The sequence below is a fragment of the Pleurodeles waltl genome, chromosome 3_1 (genome assembly GCF_031143425.1).
Source record: "Pleurodeles waltl isolate 20211129_DDA chromosome 3_1, aPleWal1.hap1.20221129, whole genome shotgun sequence".
NCBI classification, from domain to species: domain Eukaryota; kingdom Metazoa; phylum Chordata; class Amphibia; order Caudata; family Salamandridae; genus Pleurodeles; species Pleurodeles waltl.
In genome coordinates, this window is record NC_090440.1 from 816,811,300 (window position 1) to 816,833,613 (window position 22,314).

General features: G+C 43.2%; 1 protein-coding gene across 3 annotated transcripts in view; it reads left to right on the plus strand.

The window, feature by feature from the left end:
• The window catches only part of INSC (INSC spindle orientation adaptor protein), a 1,473,234-nt gene that overhangs the window by 1,244,380 nt on the left and 206,540 nt on the right, over nucleotides 1-22,314 (plus strand). For all 3 annotated transcript variants that reach the window (XM_069223704.1, XM_069223703.1, XM_069223702.1), the window contains exon 8: nucleotides 17,043-17,214. In XM_069223704.1, coding sequence (XP_069079805.1) covers nucleotides 17,043-17,214 — 172 coding nt within the window. The remainder of the gene's footprint in view (nucleotides 1-17,042; nucleotides 17,215-22,314) is intronic.

Consider the following 22,314-nt stretch of genomic DNA (forward strand, 5'->3'; position numbering starts at 1 on the left):
CAGCCTAATTTGGTGTCTCACTGCTGTGAGTGCTGCCTTCTCATAGGATTGTATCGGAAATGCCCTGCCTTATGTGTAAGGAGTATTGTTTGATTTATGAGGGGTAGCGTAGGCATGTTTGGTATGGTTGTAATGGTAGTGAGAAATGCTGCTTACTGGTGTAGGTGGATCTTGCATTATCATTACAGAAATGCCACTTCTAGAAAGTGCAAAAAGAACAGCTGATGGACGTAATGTAGACCAAATCAAACATTCACCCCCAGTCACAGATCTGGGTTTAATCCATCACTTTTTTTGCTCACCATGCCAATCCAGTTTGGACCCAGCCATACGCAAATCAGTCTTGACCCTGTTCACCATGGGAACAGTCCAGCCCCAACTGCTAGGCCAGGTCCTCCCTAGATCCAGAAATAAGCAACCAGGGATCAGTTTCGAGGTATCACCCCTCTTCAGCCAGGCTAGCTTGAATCTGGTGGCATAGTGAGCACTGGACCCACATCTGGGCATACCCTTCCCACTTGGGGTGACAATTGCAAAAAGAAAAGCCGATAGACGTAATCTAGACCAAATCAAACAATGACCCCCAGTCACAGATCTGGGTTTAATCCATCAGTTTTTTTGCTCACCATGCCAATCCAGTTTGGACCCAGCCATACGCAAATCAGTCTTGACCCTGTTCACCATGGGAACAGTCTAGCTCGAACTGCTATGGAAGGTCCACCCTGGACCAGAAACAAGCAACCAGGAGCCAGTTTTGGGGTATCACCCCTCTTCAGCCAGGCTAGCCTGAATCATGTGGCATAGTGAGCACAGGATCCACCTCTGGGCATACCCTTCCCACTTTGGGCGACAATTGCAAAAAGAACAGCTGATGGATGGAATGTAGACCAAATCAAACATTCACCTCCTGTCACAGATCTGGGTTTAATTCATCAGTTTTTTTGCTCACCATGCCAATCCAGTTTGGACCCAGCCATACACAAATCAGTCTTGACCCTGTTTACAATGGGAAAGTGACCATTTCTCTATGCTTATGACTCTGGCGTTTTGCAGCTTGACTCCAATCCACGTCTGGGCAGAGTAACAGTTGGGCTTTGTGCACACCTTTCAGACAGCCGGTACACAGGGAGGGTGGAGGTGTCACAGAGGTGCATCTACATACTGAATAGTCTTCCTGAGCTGAGAGAAGGGAGAGGCAGGGCACACCTGCATTTGTAAAGGCTGTGCCCTGGCCTCACACAATAGGGTCATTTATCCCCCACTGATGTATGGAGCCTGTGCTGGAGGAGAGAAGTGGGCACTCCCAGGACCGGTTGTAACTGGCTGGAACCTCCTCACCCCTTCGTTTGTGAAACCCACAGTAAACTGAGCATAAGTACAGGGGAATTTTCCCCGCAATTTAGGCTTGAAGACTTGAAGAGACTTACTTAAAACTGGACACAAGATGCTGCTGAATGGACTCCCCAGGACCCACCTTGGACTGCTGCTGCCATGCTGACCTATGACCTGCCTGGTCACTAGGAGGAACTGCCATCATCTGCATCTCTGGTGCTGGCCTGTTGTTGGGCCTGCTAGCCCTGTGCTTCCTCCCTCTTTAGTCTCCAGGGGCAGGGTGCTGTGGCCCCTGACCCCTGTAACTGACACCAGCACAAGGAGCGCTCCCTGACGTCTTTTAGCGCCTGGAGGGCGCTTGTTGGTGCTTCCAGCAGAGGGGGTTCCTCTTGGCATCATTTAAGTGCTCATCAGCGCCATTCCACATTCCCAGGAAAAATGCGCCTAAAGAAGTGCTTCCCGGGGCCCTGCAAAGCAGAATCACCACCTCAGTCCGGATTACTCGAGCGCATTGCAGCCATGAGCCTTGTGCTGCCCACTGGCATGAAAAGGTGAAGAGTGGAGCAACTGTGCTCTCACCAGTACCCCCGGGGCGACGCATGTAGTGCGGAGCGCCCCCGGGGCATGAACCGGCACTTCTTTTGGTGCGCTTTCACCATGGCGGGCTGGGAAGGGCAGAAGAGCTGCTCAAGCACCGTGTCAGGTGAGGCCACTTCTGAGCAGGAGGAAAGCCTCAGTGAGGGGCCCCCTGCTCCCCCAGGCACTATTTCCTTAAAGAGCACGAGACGAGGAGGGAGTCCTCCACAGAGGCTTCCCCCCCTTTTGTGTTGGTTTGCATCAGAGATCGCAAGCTGGTGGATGCCTCAATGGAGGCCCCCGCATCGCCAGGCCTCTTCTTCTCCCCCCTTTTTGCGGGGTTTGGATTCGGCCCCCGCCTTGTGGAGAGGTCTGCAGAGGCCTGGGGAGGAGCTCCCTAGAGATCGTGGGTCCCAGGGGAGGCCCCGATAGAAGGATCACAGGGCGTGTATGCCGCCCCCTGATAAAAATGCCTCCCGTTTTGTGCATAGGAGTGCTGGGGGACCCCCTTATCAATCTTCCTGGCACTAGGAGTGCATTTTCATCAGGATACAGGTACTTTTGGGACATATTAGTGTCTTATGATTCTGACATGGACACTGGGGGGGGTTATATGTTCCCTGCCTATTTGTCTAATGCCATATATGTTTGCTAACTGTTCCTTTTATCGGCATAACAGGCTTATATGTGTTTTGGGACTTGCCATAGGTTTTTATAATGCTCTTAATAAAGGCATTTATTATATTTCCATGACAAGTGCATTTATTTAGTAATGTGATTCCTTACTACTACTTATGTTGCAGAATTCTGAGTTCTTACGTGTTCTAATGTGACTACTGCTTATTCTCGCAGAGTATTATTAACCTGTGTAACGTTCTGACAACTGCTAAGGTAGCAGGGTATTGCTGACATGTAGTGTTTGGTCTAATTATGTTCTGTGCAATACAGTTTATTTTTACATAGCTCAGTGTTGTGTTTACTTTGTGGTGTACATATTGGGTCACGTATGTTGTGTGTGTTGTGCAAACGCTTTACACATTGCCTCCTGGGTAGGCCAGACTGCTCCTGCCAAGCTACCAAAGGGGTGAGCAGGGGGTTATCCTGGACGTGTAACTCCCTTGCCTTCACTAGAGTGTGTGGGTTCTGCCTGGCTTTGGTGCAAACTCTAGCGCACCAGAAACCCCATTTCTAACTATATATATATATATATATATACATATATATATATAAATATATATATATATATATATATATATATATATATATATATATATATAGAGAGAGAGAGAGAGAGGGAGAGAGAGATAGATAGATAGATAGATAGATAGATAGAAAGAGATATAGAGATACATGGATATATATGTATATTTTTTAGGGTGGGGTAGCCACTCAGTAGTTGTAGTTAGGATGACCAGAGAGAGTTAAGGATTTTTGTTCCTAAATAACTTTGATCCAATTGATGGACGTCCACTGAACTTTGCAGACCTGCTGCCCCGGACTCATTGTTAGAGTACTGGCATTTTTGCGGTGTTTGGACAAGGGGGTGCAGCAAAAAATGGGGGGTCCCAAAATGGGCTTAAAATCCAAAAATCCAATGCATTTTACTTAGACTTTTGTATTTTGCATAGCACGAAAACGATCAGTCAGATATTGCTGAAATTTGGTAGCATTAAATATTAGGGAGCACAGATGATTTTTTTGGGGTACTGCAGGTAAGTAGAGTAAGTATTTCTTAAGCTATAAGGTATTTCAACTTAGAGATATCTTGTAGCACAATACTACAAAAAGTAGCAAGGATACCCAAAAAATAAACTAGACTGCATATGTGAAGTTTCGGATTTACTCCATGAACAACTGAAAGGCCCATTATGGTCACACACTAATGCAAGCCAATAAACTAATAAATAAAAAATATAATATGTCTTTCTACATACGTTTTCTTTGCATGCTCACAAAATAAAACTGGCCCAACAAACCAAACAAAAAACATCTTCCTTATGTACTCCTGTGTTTCAAAATGGAAAAGTGACCTAACAGTGAGCCACACAAACTACTTTTTGGAGGACATGATAATTGTTCAATAGGAAAAAAATAATTATCTCAATTTTCAGAACAATGATTGCCTTTCATTCACTTTGACCTCCGTATGCAGCACAATCCTACTAAACGTATCAAGGAAGCCCATAAAATAAACTAGATTCATATGTAAATTTTCAGATTTACTACTTGAACAATTGAAAGACCCATTTATGGCTATGTGCTAATGGAAACCTATAAACAAATACATATTACATAGAATATATCTTACTCTACATAAGTTTTCTTTACATGTTCTCTGGCTTATAAAATAAAACTGTGCCCAACAAGCTGGACAGAAAACATCTTCCTTATGTACTCCTGTGCAGTGAAATGGAAAAGTGACCTAGCAGTGAACTGCACAAACTTCTATATGGAGAACATAATATTTGGGCATTACAAAAAAAATATATATTCATTTTTATAACAATGACTGGCTTTAATTCACATTGGGCTTCATATGATCTCAATCCTCTGAAAGTAGCAGGGAAGTCCATAAAATAAACAAGATTGCATATGTAACATTTTATAATTACTATATGAACAACTAAAAGGAAAATGTATGGTCATATAATTATGTAAACCAATAATCAAATACATAACAAATACAATATTGAAAAAAAATTATTCACATTAAATCTGATTGCTACTATGTAGGTATAGTTAGTATTCCTTCTCAAAAAACGGCCATTCCGAAATAATTTACTCGATTGTCATCGCTATGTACCACAGTAGGCTGCACAGTTATCACAGTATACCATGGCCCAAAATATAATTAGGGCCCAGCTGTATTATTTCATCATCATCATCAATCTTTATTCCAGCATTACGCAATAAGAGTCAAATAAATACAGTAATAAAAAAAAAAACTTGTTTTACTACCAACTTAAAACAAGATCACTAAAACCAAGTATTGCTTGAAATACTGGTTAAATCACATATTGAGCTAATATTTAACAAATTTATAAAATACCCAGTGATGAAAAAAATAATACTGGGAGTAAAAGCAGTGCAAAAATCTCAATAGAGATTGCGAAAGTGCAATTTTCCAAGGAATTAGACCATAGTGCAAATATGCTACAATTATACAGTTAAAAAGACATTAACAGCCGCCTCCCAAACAACCATTGGAAGAAAAGTGTCCCATACCATTATGCATAGGTTGCTTCTCTGCCAGAGACAAAATTGCTCTGTTACTCAGTATGAACAAATTGAGCTAAAACAGTAAATTGCCAAAAGAATGCAAGCAATAGATAAAAAATGTCTAATTGAAAAGGGATTATTTGGCAATGCTAATTCCATCTTGTGCACCACGTTGCAAATCAAAATGTAGATATTGCGAATACAATTGATTGGCTTGTATCAGATTTAAAAATTCTATACGCCTCTTTATGCTGAAGGGTCCCAAGATTCCTACACGTGGGGACTATCCACTTTCTTCTAGACTTGCTATAAACATCACAAAAGAAAATAACATGGACTTCTATTTCACTAGGTCCACACGAGAGACAAGTCTGGTTTTCAATAGGCTTGGAGGTTGCCCAATTAGAGGTATTTGAATGTAAGGGCAAAGTGCTGAGCCTAAATTAGACATACATTTTCCTGGCCAAGGTATCTTCAATTTCATCCATAAAACCTTTGAGTTTATAAAAATCCTTTTTCAATATGAAACTGCCTGTCCGTGATCCTAATGAAGAGCTAGCCAGCACTGAATTTAATGACAATTGCTGCAAAAAGCAGTTCTGTAACCGACTAAGGGTTTTCACTGACTGAAAATGGCCCCACAATGCTGCCCCATAGAATACAGCCCCCAGGGCTTGGGCAGCATTGATCTTAATACCAGGGTAAATAGGTTTGCAAAAGGTTCCCAATGTACCTCTAAGAGCCTGCCAGTATGATGCTCTAATTATAATCCTTGCTTAGTAATATGGGATGCCCAATCCATATGCTCAGTAATGGTAATACCTAAGTAATCAAAAATGTGGACCTGTTCTAAAAGGATCCCATTCATAGTGGGAGTTGGGCGTGATGGTGAAGGACCATCAATTTTGTCTTACTCAAATTAATTTCACGTCCCCTTGACACGCAGATGTTGCTAAATTGGTCTAGGGACTTCTGGAGGCCCATAGGAGATTGAGAGAGGAGTAGAGTGTCATCCGCAAACATTAAGGCTGGTACTTTCGAAGCCAATAACCTGGGGACATCATTGTAATACAGATTTAAATAGTCCTCCAGGCTATTTATATACATGGAAAAGAGTGTAGGTGCCAGCACAAATCCCTACCTTACTCCCCTATTAACCAAAAGGAGTTCAGACATCTCTTCCAACTTATCACAATGCACTTGTGCAAAATTATGCTCATAAAACTTTACTATGATGGAGAGAAGATAAGAGGGAACCCCATGTCTGACACAACTTGCCACAAGATGCTCCTGGGTACCAGATCAAAGGCTGTCTTTAGGTCTACAAAGACCATATACTATCTGCCCCGCTTCCCCCCTAGCACTACGGTTTTGCAGTGGAGAAGCTGCAGCCTAAATTGCTAGTCAATCGTTGAGATTTTATAATGAAATCCGGCTTGTGAAGTACTTAAGACCTCATTACCCCCCATCAAAATATCTTCTGTGTGGTATCAATTAGACTAATAGGTCGTTAACTTGTAGGCAACAGGGAAGAACCTTTTTTTTGAAATAGGAATTATTTCAGCCCTGCCCAAATGGTGGGGGGTGGGCATCCATTCCATAATTGTGTTACAAAGAAAGGTAAAGAGAGCCAAATCTCAGGCTTAGACAGGAATAGATCTTCAGGTATTTTGTCTAATTCCACAGCTTAATTGGGGGTAGTCTTTTTATTGTCTTAATCACTTACTCCAATGTTATGGGCAGATGCCCAGCACTACCACCCACCCCCTCCACACAGATGGTATCATTAGCATTAGGCTTGCCCAATGAGGCCAATCTTTGATAGGATATTTGGGTTGCCTGACATGGGTGCTAGATTAGACACATCATCAATGGTCTTTCCAACCTCCTGGTAAATCCCCCTTAATGAAGCTTGTGACCGCACAATTGTACACCATTTGATTCTATGTTTATTAGATGACACATGAAGCCTGCCACCGAAGGTGTTGCATCTAGTGTTTACTGCGCTACAAGCCGGAAGAGATAAATCTAATACTATGGCATTGAGATCACTATCATGTCTTGTGTTGATAGCCATGCCAACCACATAAGGTCAGTGTCTAACATCAACCAATATGTAGTCAATCAAACTAGTACACCCAACCCTATTAAAGGAATGCTGCCCATTCCTGTCAGACTTTGTTCTCCCACACAAGCTTGCAAAGATTAGCTTAATGTGAGGGCAAAGCCAACGGTGAACATTTTTCTTAATGGGGGGGGGGGGGGTATGGTCAAATCTGGGATCAACCAATGATTGTTCCCTACTACTAAGATGACCTAATGATCTACCTCCGGGGGTTCAAATTGGCAGTTTAAGTCACCACCAATAACCTTTAATGTTGACCCTGGGAGCGAGGCCATATGAACACCCATGGTCTCCACTACTGGGGATTCCTGCCCTTGACCCACATATCTCAAATAGACATTATACACATATATACTTTTCAGGAATGGTAAGGAAAGATAGATACAAAGAATATTGTCCAAAGCTATCTTAACTAATTTAATTGTACAGTCGAGATAGGCAGCTACCCATATGGTCAAAGCTCCAAATGCCCCCCCCCCCCAATTGCTTTTTTACAATAGGAAGCAAACCCCACTCATTGCTTCTCCTTCAGTTGCCATTTTTCCTGGAACAGACAGATCAAACTGATCAAAATAGTTCCCGCAATCTGGACAGCCAAGTTTGGTACCTAAGACGGCAACATTGCAGGATAGCAGTCTAACCGATGTACTGGCATTCTCATTGGCCACAGTAGCTTATTTCCTATTTGCTCAGCCGAAACAGAGGGATTAAATCATATTTCCCCACCAGGATTATCGGACCAAGCCCCCCTAGACTTTTTTGCTTCTTCAGAATGGGTTTGGACCAAGAGAAGACCCTTTTCCTCAATATGGCAGGGCATTTACTGGGTTGCAGAATGCAAGCACAAGATGTCAAAATCCATCATTGGCAGGCCCCCTCGTGGACTCACAGCTAACTCCTTATTCGTGCCCCTTGGAGCCTTATCTCTAGCTTGAACTCTATTAATTGGGGGGCTATTCCTTTCCCCTTAAGGGCTTCAAACATCGGCTGCAGAGATGCTGTAGGTCCAATTATGATGTATGTGCCCTTGCTGGGACCCCACTAAGCAGCATGGGCACTGCATTGGCCACACCATATATTCTCTTTTAACATATGGTGGGAGGTTTGTAAAAAATATCCTCATGGAAGAAGAATAATGTCAGTGCCCTTGTCCCCTTTCAGAGGATCTTCCACTAGGAGCCTTCTTACCACAAGCGGGTCGCTGAAGTTTATAATGACACAGTCCCCAGGACAGTCAATCTGACCATTTCCAATCCACCTTACTCTGCATGCCAGAAGGATATAAGATGCTAGAGAGCTCGGGATGTTCTTGTTCCTTACTAGCCAATGTAGGCACTTGTTTGCCAATGCCTCTTGGGACTCTTTTTGGCCTTTGTTCTGTTCAGTGGCCAGACTCCCACCATAATTGCTACAAACGAGCAAGATGCTGGAGGTAAATTAAGTATTGACAAGGGAAGCTTTGCCCCATTGAGTTGGTTAGAGTCCACCTTTTGGGGCAAGGGCCATTCTCCAGCCCTATGACCTTGATCAGTGATGGACACAGGGATGCTAGGGGAGTGTGTATTGGGAATTACATTGTCCGTTAACAGCGGGCCTACATTATCACAATCAGCAACTGGTAAGACATGAGTGCAGTTGGGGATCTGACCACCTGCCTGGGTCAATTCCAAGAGTTGATCTATATTGGTTACATTAATCACGTATTTAAGTTGACTCTCAGTCTTCCCCAGGCGGATCAATATTGGTTTCATAGTGCCCTTAATTAATTTCCCAATATTCGTGAACAACTCCTCCTGTAAGAGCTGCATCCACCCTCCGTCTGGCACGGAACCCCCAATGCACCCCTCCTCACTGATGGTATATACATTGTTATGGGCGACATGCTTCTGCCTCTTGGGTTTTGTAATAGTCTCAATCCTTTTTCTTTTCCCAGTGTTAGCTTTGGGGGTCACTCCCTCTCCTATAGGGTGGACCAACATTAAAGGGGCGCAAGCAGAATTTTTAAAGATTTTGGCAGGACCGTCACAAATCACAAAGGGAGAAAACAGAGCTGCAGATGGAACTGACTGTATAATCTGATATACGGCTCCCTCATGAGCCTCCATCTCCTGTGACAAGGTCGGGGCTAAAACTAAATCATGAGGTGGAGGTGAGGACAGAGACAGCCTTCTCTTGGCCAGTTCAATCTCTTTAGTCATGATACACCCACAGCTCTTTGTAAAAAACCATCCAGCATAGAGTTTGGGGAGGGAGCGGCTGATGTAGTATTAGGTTTACCCATTTTTTAAATTTATAGAAGAAAAATCACCAAACTAACTGCCAATGTCCCAGGTTTAAATCATCTGAGTTAATACATGTAGTGGGGCACTGAAAACGAATGAATACTCTCTAAAAACGAATCACAGTACCTTGACAGTCACCAGTGCTCAACCTTCAAGTCCCACGCAAAGTAAAATTAACAGGCCAAGAGAGGTGGCCCAGCCCAACCTTAGATGGTTGCGGATGGGCACAGATGGGCCCGCTCTTGGCCCGGTCTTCGACCAGGCATGCACCCGGGAGTGTCTCGTGAGTGTCTGTCGGATGATGTAGTCCAAGCACCTCCAGCCCAAGTGCAAGTTCCTCATGCATCCAAACCAGAACCCCTCTTCAGTGCCCCTCTGGGTGCAAGCGTAGGCTGTTGGTGGCCCACCTGCCACTCAGGCTGTCAGATGATGTAGTCCCGGCCCTTCCGGCCGGAGTGCAAGTTCCCCTCACTGCAGGACTAGAACCTCTTATGTGCACCTCCAGGTGGAAGCTGAGGCTGTTGGTGGCCCACCTGCCACACAGGCTGTCAGACGGTGTAGTCCTGGCCCCTCCAGCCAGAGTGAAAATTCTCCCATGCAGCGGGACCAGAACACCTCTTTAGTGCACCTCAAGGCACAAATGTAGGCTGTTGGCAACTCACCTGTCGCACAGCCTGTCGGACGATGTATCCTGGCCCCTCCAGCCCGAGTGCAAGTTCCCGTTGCAGCAGGAAGTGCGGTCCCGAGCACGAGTGTAGGCTGTTGGCAGCCCACCTGCCGCACAGGCTGTTGGATGATGTAGTCCCAGCCCCTCCGGCCCGAGTGCAAGCACCCTGTATTATTGGATTGTAATACACTTGCATCACTCATAATGTCACATGGGCAATTAAGTATTTTAGTCAGATTTACAAAGCAATGTAAGGCTACCATGCATTGCCATGCATTGATTGGTAAATCTGGAAAAATGCAAGGCAGCACAATTGGCTACACCACGATCTAACTTTTCTGCTAAATTAAACATACATCCGAATGTCACTCCACCTTATGCTATTCCACTCGAAGCCAATCTACTTTATGCCTCTCCACTGTATGAGATCCACTCTATGCCACTCCATTCTATGCTATTACACTGTACACAACACCACTGTACACCACTCCAGTCTACATCACTAATGTATGAGACTCCACTCCAATTTATAACAGTTTCCTCAACTCTACGCTGTGCCACTTTAATATATGCCACCCTACTCTGTTAATCCACTGTACCCAATTCCACTCTATGCTACTCTACTGTATACCACTCCACTCTACGCTGTTCTGCGCTATGCCACTCCAGTCTTCTACACTTCACTGTACAGTATTTCACTGAACACTATTTCACTGCATGCTACGCTACTCTACGGTAACCCACTCCAAGCCACTCCATTGTATGACACTCCTCAAATCTATATAACTCCACCCTATAAAAGTCTACCACACTTCATGGCATTCTGCAACATTCTATTTCACTCTATCCCCATACACTCCACTGTCCAACACTATATTCCACTCTATGCCCATACACTCTAATGTATAACACACTGTTCCACCATACAACACTTTTCTATACACAGGGCATTCCACTCTAATGCATGAGACCCCACTACAATTTATAACAGTATATGACCTACGCTATGCCAGTACACTCAAAGCCCCTCTACCCTAAGACACACCAATACACTGTACACTGTATTGTACTCCGCACTTACACCAGTCCACTGGACTCCACTTCACTGTATGAGACTTTCCCTCCCTCTATGCTACTATACAACAATCCAATCTGTGCAGCTCCACTGCTTCCCACACTACTGTACTGTATGCAACTCCACTCTTCAATGCTCTACTATACTGTATGCCACTCTCCAATACTTTACTCCTGTCTATATCATTTCCCACCAATGTACAACACTTTACTATAATGTATGCCACTGTACAACACTCTTTTCTGATACTCTAGTCCATTATGCAATACAGTAAGCAACTCTTTGAATGCCACTACACCCGGTTTACTCTACTCCACTTTCTGTGCCTGCACTTCATGCCACTCTATGCTATTGTACTCTATAACACTGTATGCCAGCTTACTGTACCACACTCCACTCCCCAAAAATCAACTTGACTGTATGCCACTCTACTCTTCTCTACATTAGTTTTTAATACTGTACGACACCCCTCTGCACTCTATTGAACAACACGGTTCTCCAATTTGACACTTTACTTCACTGTATGCTTCACACCACTATAGTCTGCAACATGCCACTCCACTCTGACACTACCCCACTACAGAATACTCCTCTCCAGTAAACTCCAATCTACTAAACTTTATCCCACTCAATGTCACTGTACAATAATCTGCTCTATGCCGCTTCACTGTCCGACATTCTACTTCACTGTATGCAGCTGCGCTCTTCAACACTGTACTATACTTCATGCCACTCTGACACTCTACTCCACTCCACTCTATGCACATCCACTCTGCGCAACTGTACTGCACTGTATGACACTCGACACGCCACCCCATTTCTTTCTACGATATGCCACTCACTAAATGACATAGCAATCCACTCTACAACACTTTCTTGTACTGTACCCTATGGTATCCTCTGACACTCCACTTGACAATACTCCACTCTAAAACTATCTACTTCACCCTTTTCCACATTAAAACACTCAACTCAATTCTATGACAGTCTAAAACAGCCTACTCTACTGTTTGACTCACCATTCCGCTGTGCAACTCGCTGTAGCAGTCTGATACTTGTCTCCACTATACTGGACACCATGCCACTCCACTATATAACAAGTTACTACACTGTACGATATGCTACTATACTCTACTCCAGTCTACAGTACTACGGTCTATAACAATAGACTTTATGACACTCTCCTACACTGTACTGTGCGACACTCCACATAACAACTCTCCACTTGCAACACTGGACTTAACAATTTGAAACACATTTTCAATTTAAAAAAAAAAAAAAACATTCAAATCTTAGTTATAGTTAGGAAAACTTATTTTTCCTATTTAACCAAGTTTAAACTACAGAAACCTTAAAAATTCTAAAGTTATAGCTATAACTTTAATTTACAATTCATCTGCCACCATCAGATTATTATAAATTGTAGACCTCGTTACACAATCTAACTAGACAACATTAATTATAACTTGCCACTCTATCACGCACTGTGTTCTCACAAATAATGATACTCCACTGTACAAGACTACACAGTATGAAACTCCCCCACATGGCCTGCAGGTAGGATGTGCCTGCCCAGGCTCCTTTCCTGTCTTCTTTTTTCTTTCAGGACTCAGGACTGAATCACAAGTTCTCTAATTGGTGCTACAATATATTCTGAATGTTTTGGCTAGCCAATTAGAATCTGCCCATCCACTTTACAAGAGCGTATCTGGTCAGATAGGTCTAAACTTTGACCTGTTTTCAACTCAAAATGCCCACCACAAGCACCCTTTTAAATGTTAATTTAAAAAAGGTCCTAATAGATTTATATCTAACTTATCGTTATTTTTGTTGTAATTCCATTCAGCTGATTTTTCTGTCATCGGCTTGCCCAAAGCTTCCATGATGGAGCTAAAGTGGATCAACTTTTCTGGGTGAATGTTTCGCATGGATTAGTCCGACAGTTGCAAAGTTGTTAAATAAACCAAAAAAATGCCTTTTCGATGGAAACACTAACCAAACTATAGCTGCAAGTTGGCAACCACCACTGTGTAATATATAAATATATATACATATATATATATATATATTCATTTTTGTGGCTGATGGGTTTGGAAACAGTTTACAATCAACATTCACAATTCTTGTCAGGGTGAACCCCAAAAGTCACAAAATTATCATGTGCTTCATCTTCTGGTACCTTGGCATAAAAGCAGGCAGTCTTAACTTAGAGTAAATGTGCGTGACTGGGGAGGCACCTCTTGAGGATCAGGGACTCCCAGTAGAGGAGACTATCAGGGCCCTGGAAAGGACAAGTTGCAGGTTCAGTTGCAGCAGGTCACCTGGGTAGTTGCATGGAGCTTGTTATGTCCCTGTAGCTTAGAATAGGAGGTTGTCCAACTGAACCTTGGCGTCACTCAGGTTAACCTAGAATGAAGTTAGTCTTCCATCTCTGCAAGCCGGGCAGGCCTCAAGCAGAAGGGCAGTTTTCTGGATAACAAGGCAGACCTTAATCAACAGGGCAAGGCTCTGGTAGCAGCATTACAGTACGCTGAGGAACAATGCTGTCCTTTTGTAGTGCACAGGTTCAGTAGTGTACTGAAGAGGTGGTTAGAGGTCCAATGTTTATACTTGTTGCCAGCCTCTGAAGTGGAGGTGACATCCTGGCTACCCCCACATCTGGTTCTGGAAGATTCTTTCCTTCTGCTGCAAAGGCTCTGAGTAGTCTGGGGTGACAAAACACTTGTCAAGCCCCTTTGTGTGTGGACTAGAGGCACCCCTTTAAAATGTAAGATGGGGACAAAATAGCTAAACCGCACTCTCATGGCAGGGTGGTACATCCTGTGAACCTCTAGTCCTCTTATTTCTCTTTCTGTCAGAGGAATACACAGGGTACAGGCAGCAGGCACCAAATGATTCGGAAAAGAAAATTCTAACTTTCTAAGCATGGCATTTTCAGAATTTTGAATTAAAAGCTGACTTTACCAGTAGGAAGCATTTTAAATTACATATCCTTTGAGTCCAAACTTGATATTCCTATCTGTTTTCAATAAAACATTAGCACTTATTAAATGTAATAAGGTAACCCAATGGTATACAGTGAGATAGATAGCCCTTACAGTAGTGAAATGCATTTATGAGTTTTTTTAATGTCAGGCCATGTAAAACTTAAAAACACATGCCCTACTTTTTAATTACAATGCACCCTATCCTATAGGGTTTTGAAGACCTATCTTAGGGTTTACTTATATGTTTTAAAATTGAAGGTTTGAGCTTGGCAAAAGATTTATTTCAAAACTCATACAGGAAAGGAAGGCAGAAAACTAACAAAAATTAATAACCTCTAATATAGGAATCCCGAATGGTTTACAAAAATGACCCTCACCCACTAAATAGTGGCATGCTTCATCATAGGGATTGCTACAACACACCGGTGCAGACCAACACTCAGGATGGAGTAAAATATGTTATATGGAGTCAATGCCCCAGTTTTACAAGGGATCCATGGTGCAGGATAAATTCAAAACTCAGAGGGTACCCACAATGTTATTCTAGGACCCCTTGGCAGGATTAAAAACAAACTCTCATTGGGGTGAACCAGGGGAATTAGTCCCCTGTCCCAATCTCTGCTATAATCACATGTTTCTGCCCTTTTGTCATCACTCTGTGTGGTTGGACTTCATCTTGATTTAGATCCCTTACCTCGTCTTTGTAGACCTCCTCGCTCTCATTTACTGAGTAGAGATGGATGTGCAATGTATGGCCATACTTGCCCCTTCTTGTAACACCTTGGAACTTTCCCGGTTCCACTGTGTTCTTTCCAAAACTAAGTTGGAGTGGGAGCATCTCCCTTTAGTCAAACATTCATCAAGGGTCTGATACCAGCAAACACCGCCACTCACTGCCCTCTGATGGACATATCATCTACTCAGTAAATGACAGATAGGTTAGAGTGAGATTATGTTTAGGTGAAAATGTCACTCTAAAAATACCATTTAAAACAAAAAAAACACATTCATCACTTATAGTTTATTCAGCTAACCATATATTGCACCCCCGCCATACACTGCTCATGACCTCACATATTCCATCACTCATGACATGTTTAAGACCCCTGATGACATCATCTATTGAGTGTGACAGTTTGCTAGATGCATCTAACAATGAAAGGTATAAGGGGCCACATGTACGAAGCATTTTGCACATCGCAAACGGCAAATTGAGCCGTTTGTGATGTGCAAAATGCAATTTGGGATGTACCGACCCATTTTTTCGATTCGGTAATCTATCTTACCAAATCGCAAAAAGAGTTTGCGAGTCCCAATTAGGAAGTGGTGTTCCCTTCCTAATTGAGAGTCGGAGTCCCATGTATGATTGTTTTGTGACCGCGAATGCGGTCGCAAAACAATTGCAGTTCGCACCAGTTTCAAACTGGTGCTAACCCCTTCGCAAACAGGAAGGGGTCCCATCTCCTTTGTGAATGGCAGTGAAAACTTTTTTTCATTTTTTGTTTTTGAATTGCATCTCATTTTCCTTTAAGGAAAATGGGCTGCATTTAAAAAAAATAAAAACTGTTTTATTTAAAAGCAGTCAGACATGGTGGTCTGCTGTCTCCATCAGGCCACCTCCCTGTGAGGGCAGCCATTCCCAATGGGGTCACAAATTGCGACCTACCTCATGAATATTCATGAGGTATGTCATTTGCGACCCCCTTGCGAATCGCAAACAGTGTCATTGACACTGTTGTACATAGAGTTTTGGGAGTTGCATATTGCGAGTCGCTCTGACTCACAATTTGCAAGAAAAAAAACCTGTATTTCGTACATGTGGCCCTTAGTGAGCTACATCTAGAGCAAATTTTCAACAGCTTCTGTACTACTAATAAGTGTAAACATTTGAAAATGGCTGTGTGTAGTAGAGCATTCACCATCAAACCGGGTTTGAAAGCCCATAAGTAATAGGTCTCCATGAACAATTGTGCCCTGAGCGATGAATGATCATTGTATGGGCTTGGTGACCTAATGGGGCTTTGTTTTACAGATGGAGTGAGCTGTCCGTGTAGGGCTTTGCACAGGGTGAAGGCTATGCATAGTAGGGGCTTGGCCACCTAATGAGATGGGTGTTTGGAGGTAGTGGGCTCTCCTTGAAGAGCTAGGCTCAGGGTACACACCATACATAGCAGGAGTTTGATAATGTAATGGGGCTTTGGTGTCTGGATGGATGAGCTCTTTGTGAAGAGTTTTCCACAGGGTAAAGGCGCGGTATAGTAGGGGCTTGCCCACCTAATGGGGTATAGGTGTCTAGAGGGAATGGACTAAATGTTAATTATTTTATATAAGCGCTTATGTAAATTATTTTTTACATGATAATGTGCCATTTAGAATGCATTTACATATTTTAAAGGCTGTTCTGGTTTGTATTTAACTATTGAAGCACCAACTGTGGAAAATCCCCATTTCAAAATTACTTGGCCTAATTCATAAACTGAAAGAATTGTGGTACTATGCCCAAAAATGCTATTTTGTGTGCAAACAATGACACAAACACTGATGTTTGCTCCAGCATTGACTGCTTTAAAATGAGTGGAAAAATATCAGACCCTTAAAATGTGCTATGCTACTAATTAGTGCTTTAGAATAAATTAGCTCCTCCTGGTTCATTTACAAAATCAGGTCCAGTGGTTTAAGATTTCATTTTGACATCCAAGGACCTATGGTTTTCCTAAGTTGGTTTTTCGGGCTTTACTTTACAATATTTTGCACTCATACTTTGTATTATCTTCTTTAGGTTGATGGGATTTTATGTTTGACGGACATTTTGACTGATGACACTCATTCTGAAGCCACCAGAGCAGAAGCAGCAGCTGTGATTGCACAGATCACATCGCCACACCTCACCTTTACTCAGCATCTGAGCAGCTTCCTGGAAAATATGGAGGAAATTGTAACAGCCCTTGTCAGTAAGTACAGTCCACAAGCACTTAAGACCTTGATGACATAAAATGGGAGTTATCAAGGGGACAACCAGTGGATGTATCTTCTATTGTCTACTGTGATAAGCTCAAAGTCCTTTGCTTAAAACACTTTGACGTAATCTCCAGAAGCTGGTTACTTTATTTTAATCACTTTATTCAAGAGCAAGCTACATGTGTGAAGCTCCCACGCCTGCTTTCCATCAACTGTCACCAACCAAACAGAAAACAAATATGCTGTTATCGAAAGAGAGGCATTGGTGGCGGCTTGCGGCTTCAAAACATTTTTATATGTATATGTGAGGAATTTATTTCATGTTACTTATAGATCTTAAACCTTTGTTAAGGGTGTTACAACCATGGGGTGCTGACAAAGTTTACCCTGGATTGGCCCAGTTTGCATCATGCTTACAGGAATATCGATATGTCATGGAGTATGTGGTGGGATGAAGAAACATACATGCAGATTGCATGTAGAGGTTGTCAGTAAGTGTGAATAATGAAGACCAAATGGACAATGAAGTGGTTTGTGTGATGGCAAGTGTGGAGGATGCCCTGGAAGGTGAATCAGTCATCACACAGGCAGAATGACAAGCAGCAGTATGGGATGATAATATTTTACAGGAGTTGGCAAGGAGTATTAGTGTTTGATGGATATGGGAAGGGGATGCCAAGGTATCTTTATTTGGTTACGTGAAGAGACTAGATGAATTGACCAAAGGTGTGCCTGATTCAACAATCATGAGAGGAGAGAGGTATGTACCTTCTGAAGGGGTGACAAGGAGATTAATAATGTTTGTACATGAAGCCATTTGGGAGAGTCATTTTAAAACATACGCTTAAAGGTGAAATTTTGGTGGCCAGGTGTGGACAGGGCTGTGAATGCATAGGTGGGAAGGGGTGTTTTGTATGGGGAGAGCGAGAAGCGATTGAAGATAAGTAGAGAGGGAAAGGGTTCTCTCAGTCAGTCCTATGGATTATTTTAATGAGGCTGAGCATTTTGCAGTGGTAATGGTGGATATGTTTTCAAGGTGGGTGATGGTGGAATTTGTAAGAAATATAACTGCGGACAGTGTTGTCAAAATATTGGAGAAAGGGTTCAGGAAGGAACCCTAGTAATAGACAACAGAACACAACTCATGTCTGCCTTTATGAAAGATGTCTTGAAGGAACATGAAATTAGACATATCTGCACATCATTATATAACCCACAAGGAAATGGAATGGGTGAGTTGGTCAATTACATGGTGAAAGGTACTATATAGATGGCGGAAGTCATGGTTAGAAAGGGAGTAAGTGATGCGGTGGAGCAAATGGTGTGGGCATACAATAACATGAAGAATGGTATGACAGGTGAAACAGTGTTTGTGAGAATGAAAGGGAGAGAAGCTAAAATTAAGTTGTCCCCTCAATGGCTGAGGGATTATTGAGCAAGGAGAGAGAGTGACAACATCAGAATGGAGGGAGGCAGGATTAACAAAGTTAATTTTGTGAAAATCAAATTGGGGAAAAGAAGTGATGGTATCAACACGTTCTCGAATCCCCTAGTGGTATGAGAGGTCTATAAGTGGCATGTGGTATTGCATAATGGGCAAAAATTGAACAATAGGAGGGTGGCATGGTACTGTAAAAAGAACACTGGAAAAATGGAAAGCTTGGAAAGGAGTTAAAAAGCAGTGTACAGGATTTTGTTGATGGGTAATGAGGAAATAAAAGCAAGATGCACTACAAATGTTATGGGAAGAGTAGAGGTGAATGACATGAGATTAAGTCAGAGTGGAGTGTGTGGCGATGATGACAATATGAGAGGGGAATGCACTGGTGGACATGCTCCCATAAATTGATCTCCGAGTCCCTCGAGCCGATCACTCACCAGTTGTCTGTCACTGTTATAATCACTGTGTTGGAAAATGGGTTATTGGTAAGGGCAGGTAAGTACCTACAGTTAGCAATAGGCCACTAACCTCCACTTAGGTCCAGTTAGGTCTCAGTAAATTAAACCCAGCTCAACCCTTGATAACTTGGCAACGAGCGACAAGGCTTAACTTAGGAAACAGAATGTAAAGCATTCAAATATCACAAAACAGTAATTAAATAAAACACAGGAAACAGTTTAAAAATCCAAAAATAATTTTTACAAATAGACTATATTTTTATCTTTAAAATGACACAAAAACTAATAAAATCGGATAAGGGGAACCGGAGATATGAATTTTTAAAGAATTGTTATTTTCTAGCGCCTTGAAACAAAAAGTGCCAATCTGGTCATCTGATCGCACCTCGACCGGTGCAAAGTCAAAGTTTAAGGCCGACCGCGATGGAGCCCGGCTCGGCTACAGCCTGCGGGAGGCCTCGGTCAAAAGTTTACCTTCAGACTTAGTCGTTTTTCTGAAGATTTTCTTCAGCGCGACGAACCTGCCAGTCCAATCCGACCTCCTGGAACTCTTCTCTGGATACCCGTCGCAGGAGCCCTCAGTGGAGATTTTTACTTTCAGACTTAGTCGTTTTTTCAAGATGAAAATCCTTCGACCGGGGCAAACCTGGATCTTGATCTGACGTCCTTTGAGCCCTCCTCGGATACGCTGGCTGGGAGGTCCCGGGCAACTTTCTACTTTCGGACGTAGTCTCTTTTTTGGAGATTTTCTTCACCGGGACGAGCCTGCAAATCAGGACTGGTCGCGGTTGAGGCAAGCCGGCTCGAGTTGCCGCGGCAGGTCGGTCCCTCTATGGAACTTCTTTCCAAAAGTTCTTCAAACTTCTCCAAACTTCTGGATCTTCTTCTAGATGTTCCTCTAAGGATCTTTTGGGGTCCACAGCTCACCCCAAGGTTCCAGAAGCTCTGAGATGATCCTTGGGGGGGGGGTGTGGACTACAACTCCCAGAATACACCTGGCACAAACTCCTTTTTGGCCACTGGACAGTGGTCAGCTGGTTGATTTCTTCAGGAGTTGGTGCATGGGACTCTGGTTAGCAATTTTTCACCTGTAGCCAACAGGGAGTCCCTCCTTGAACCAGTTGAAGCCAGGCAAAGTCCTTCTTGTGGTGAAGCCAAAGTGTGCAGCTGGTGCAGTCCTTCAGAGTGCAGGGTCCAGGTGCAGGCCAGGGGTCCAGCAGGGCAGTCCTTCTTCTTTTGTAGTTCTTCCCGGTAGGGTTCTGGTAGGGAACTGAGGTGTGGGTGCAGGTCTGCCAGTTTTATCCTTGCTCCTGGGTGAAAAACCGGGGGGTCCTGGTTTTCCAATCAGGGGCAGGGTCCTTCCCCCTGTGATGACCACTTCCTGGGAAGTGTGGCAAAAATCAATCCCAGGAGGCAACATTCCTCAAAAATCCATCATGGCTGAAAGTGATTTTCGGAGGTTACATCTGGCTGATCCCACACACTGGTGTGGCTAAAAATCATAAACGCACCCCTCTCCTAATCTAATCAAGAGGGCACCTAGTTGTCTGGGGTTGCAGGATGTGGGGGTGTTGCTGGGTTGCTCCAAATGTCCTTCTCTGCCTTTGAAGACCGGTTTGGCAGCCCTCCCCCTTCCTGCCTCACCATCTGCCGAGGGGAGATCCCCTCCCACAGGCAAATCTCTTTGTGTGAAGCCAGGCCACTTTACACCTCATCAATGCAGCCTGGCCAGGCTGCCAGAAGCTGGCCAATCAGAGCCCAGCAGCAAAACCAATGCAGGGCTGAAGTTGGCAACTTTTCAGGTAAAGTTTAAAACTGTTTACCTAAACAAGTTATATTAAATCCAACAACTGGAAGTTGTGGGATTTATTATTATGACAATTAATTTGATACCAAACTCTTTGTATCTGTCACTCAAGGAGACTTTTAAAATTAAAATAAAGTCTCCCCATTCTAGCCTTTGAAGGCCATTCACTACAATGAGGGAAACATTAATTTGGCTGTTTTTACCTCACCAGGGCTTATAAAACTATTTTTATAAGGTCCCTGCGTATAGTTACATGGCACCCAGCTCTAGGGGCACATAGGGCACACCTTAGGGGTGACTTATATGTAATAATAAGGTAGTTTAAGAGCTTGGAACTACTTTTAATTCCAAAGTCGAATTTGCATATAACTTTAATTTAAAAGCAGCCAGCAAGGCAGGCCTGCCTTTAAAATGACACTGGGCACCTCAGCAGTGCACCTATGGGTGCACTACCTATGCTGTGGTCTCTAAACCTACATGCCCTACCATATACCTGGGACTTATAGGTAGGTTGACTTAGCCAATTATAATTAGCCTAATTTGCATATTGATTTTACACAGACCACAGGCCCTGGGACTGGTTAGCAGTACCCAGGGCACCATCAAAAAGTCATGGAGTCAGGAAAACACCAGCAAAAAGTGGAAAATGGGGGCAAAAAGTTAGGGGCCCTCTGCAATCAGCCCGGTTCTCTCACACACTGTATTTCCATACTCACAGGGCTTTGGCCGACCAACATAGGAAGCTTCTAAGTGGGAACACATTCACTGGGTTCAGTTCACCCTCACTGTAGCTGGTCGATCTATAGAACAGGTGCTTGGTGCCAAATTAAAGTAATCTCTAGAATCCGGTTACTTTCATTTAGTCACTTTATTTGAGAGACAGCTATAAGCATGCAGCTCCCTCACCTGCTCTCTATCAACTGTCACCTTCTGAGCTGACCAACATTCCATGATGACAGGGACGTGACATCATGGTTACAGTAACTATGTGGCCTGAGATTGAAATGCTAGGTTGACATATCCCCCCATATTATAAATACACGTTCCTTAGTTGTGATTATAGTGACATTTAGCAATATTTGATAGCTACCACAGTGGTTCTACATACATGATTTACAAAGGAAGAAATGTTATTGATTTTATAAAGGCTGTTAATGATGCAGCAATCTGCATATACTTCAAAGACAATCTTCTGTAGTGGATGTGTATCACCAGTGTTTTTGCACTGCTAAGGAGTGTTTACTGCGAGTACCACCATATGAACATACCCAGCTCCCACTTGTGAGTGAGGTCATTATTCATTATTTACCTCCATTTATATTCTTGGCTTGCCCCGTGCACCTCCCGGAGCAGGTTCTAGGCACCTACTTGTCAGTTATAATTCAAC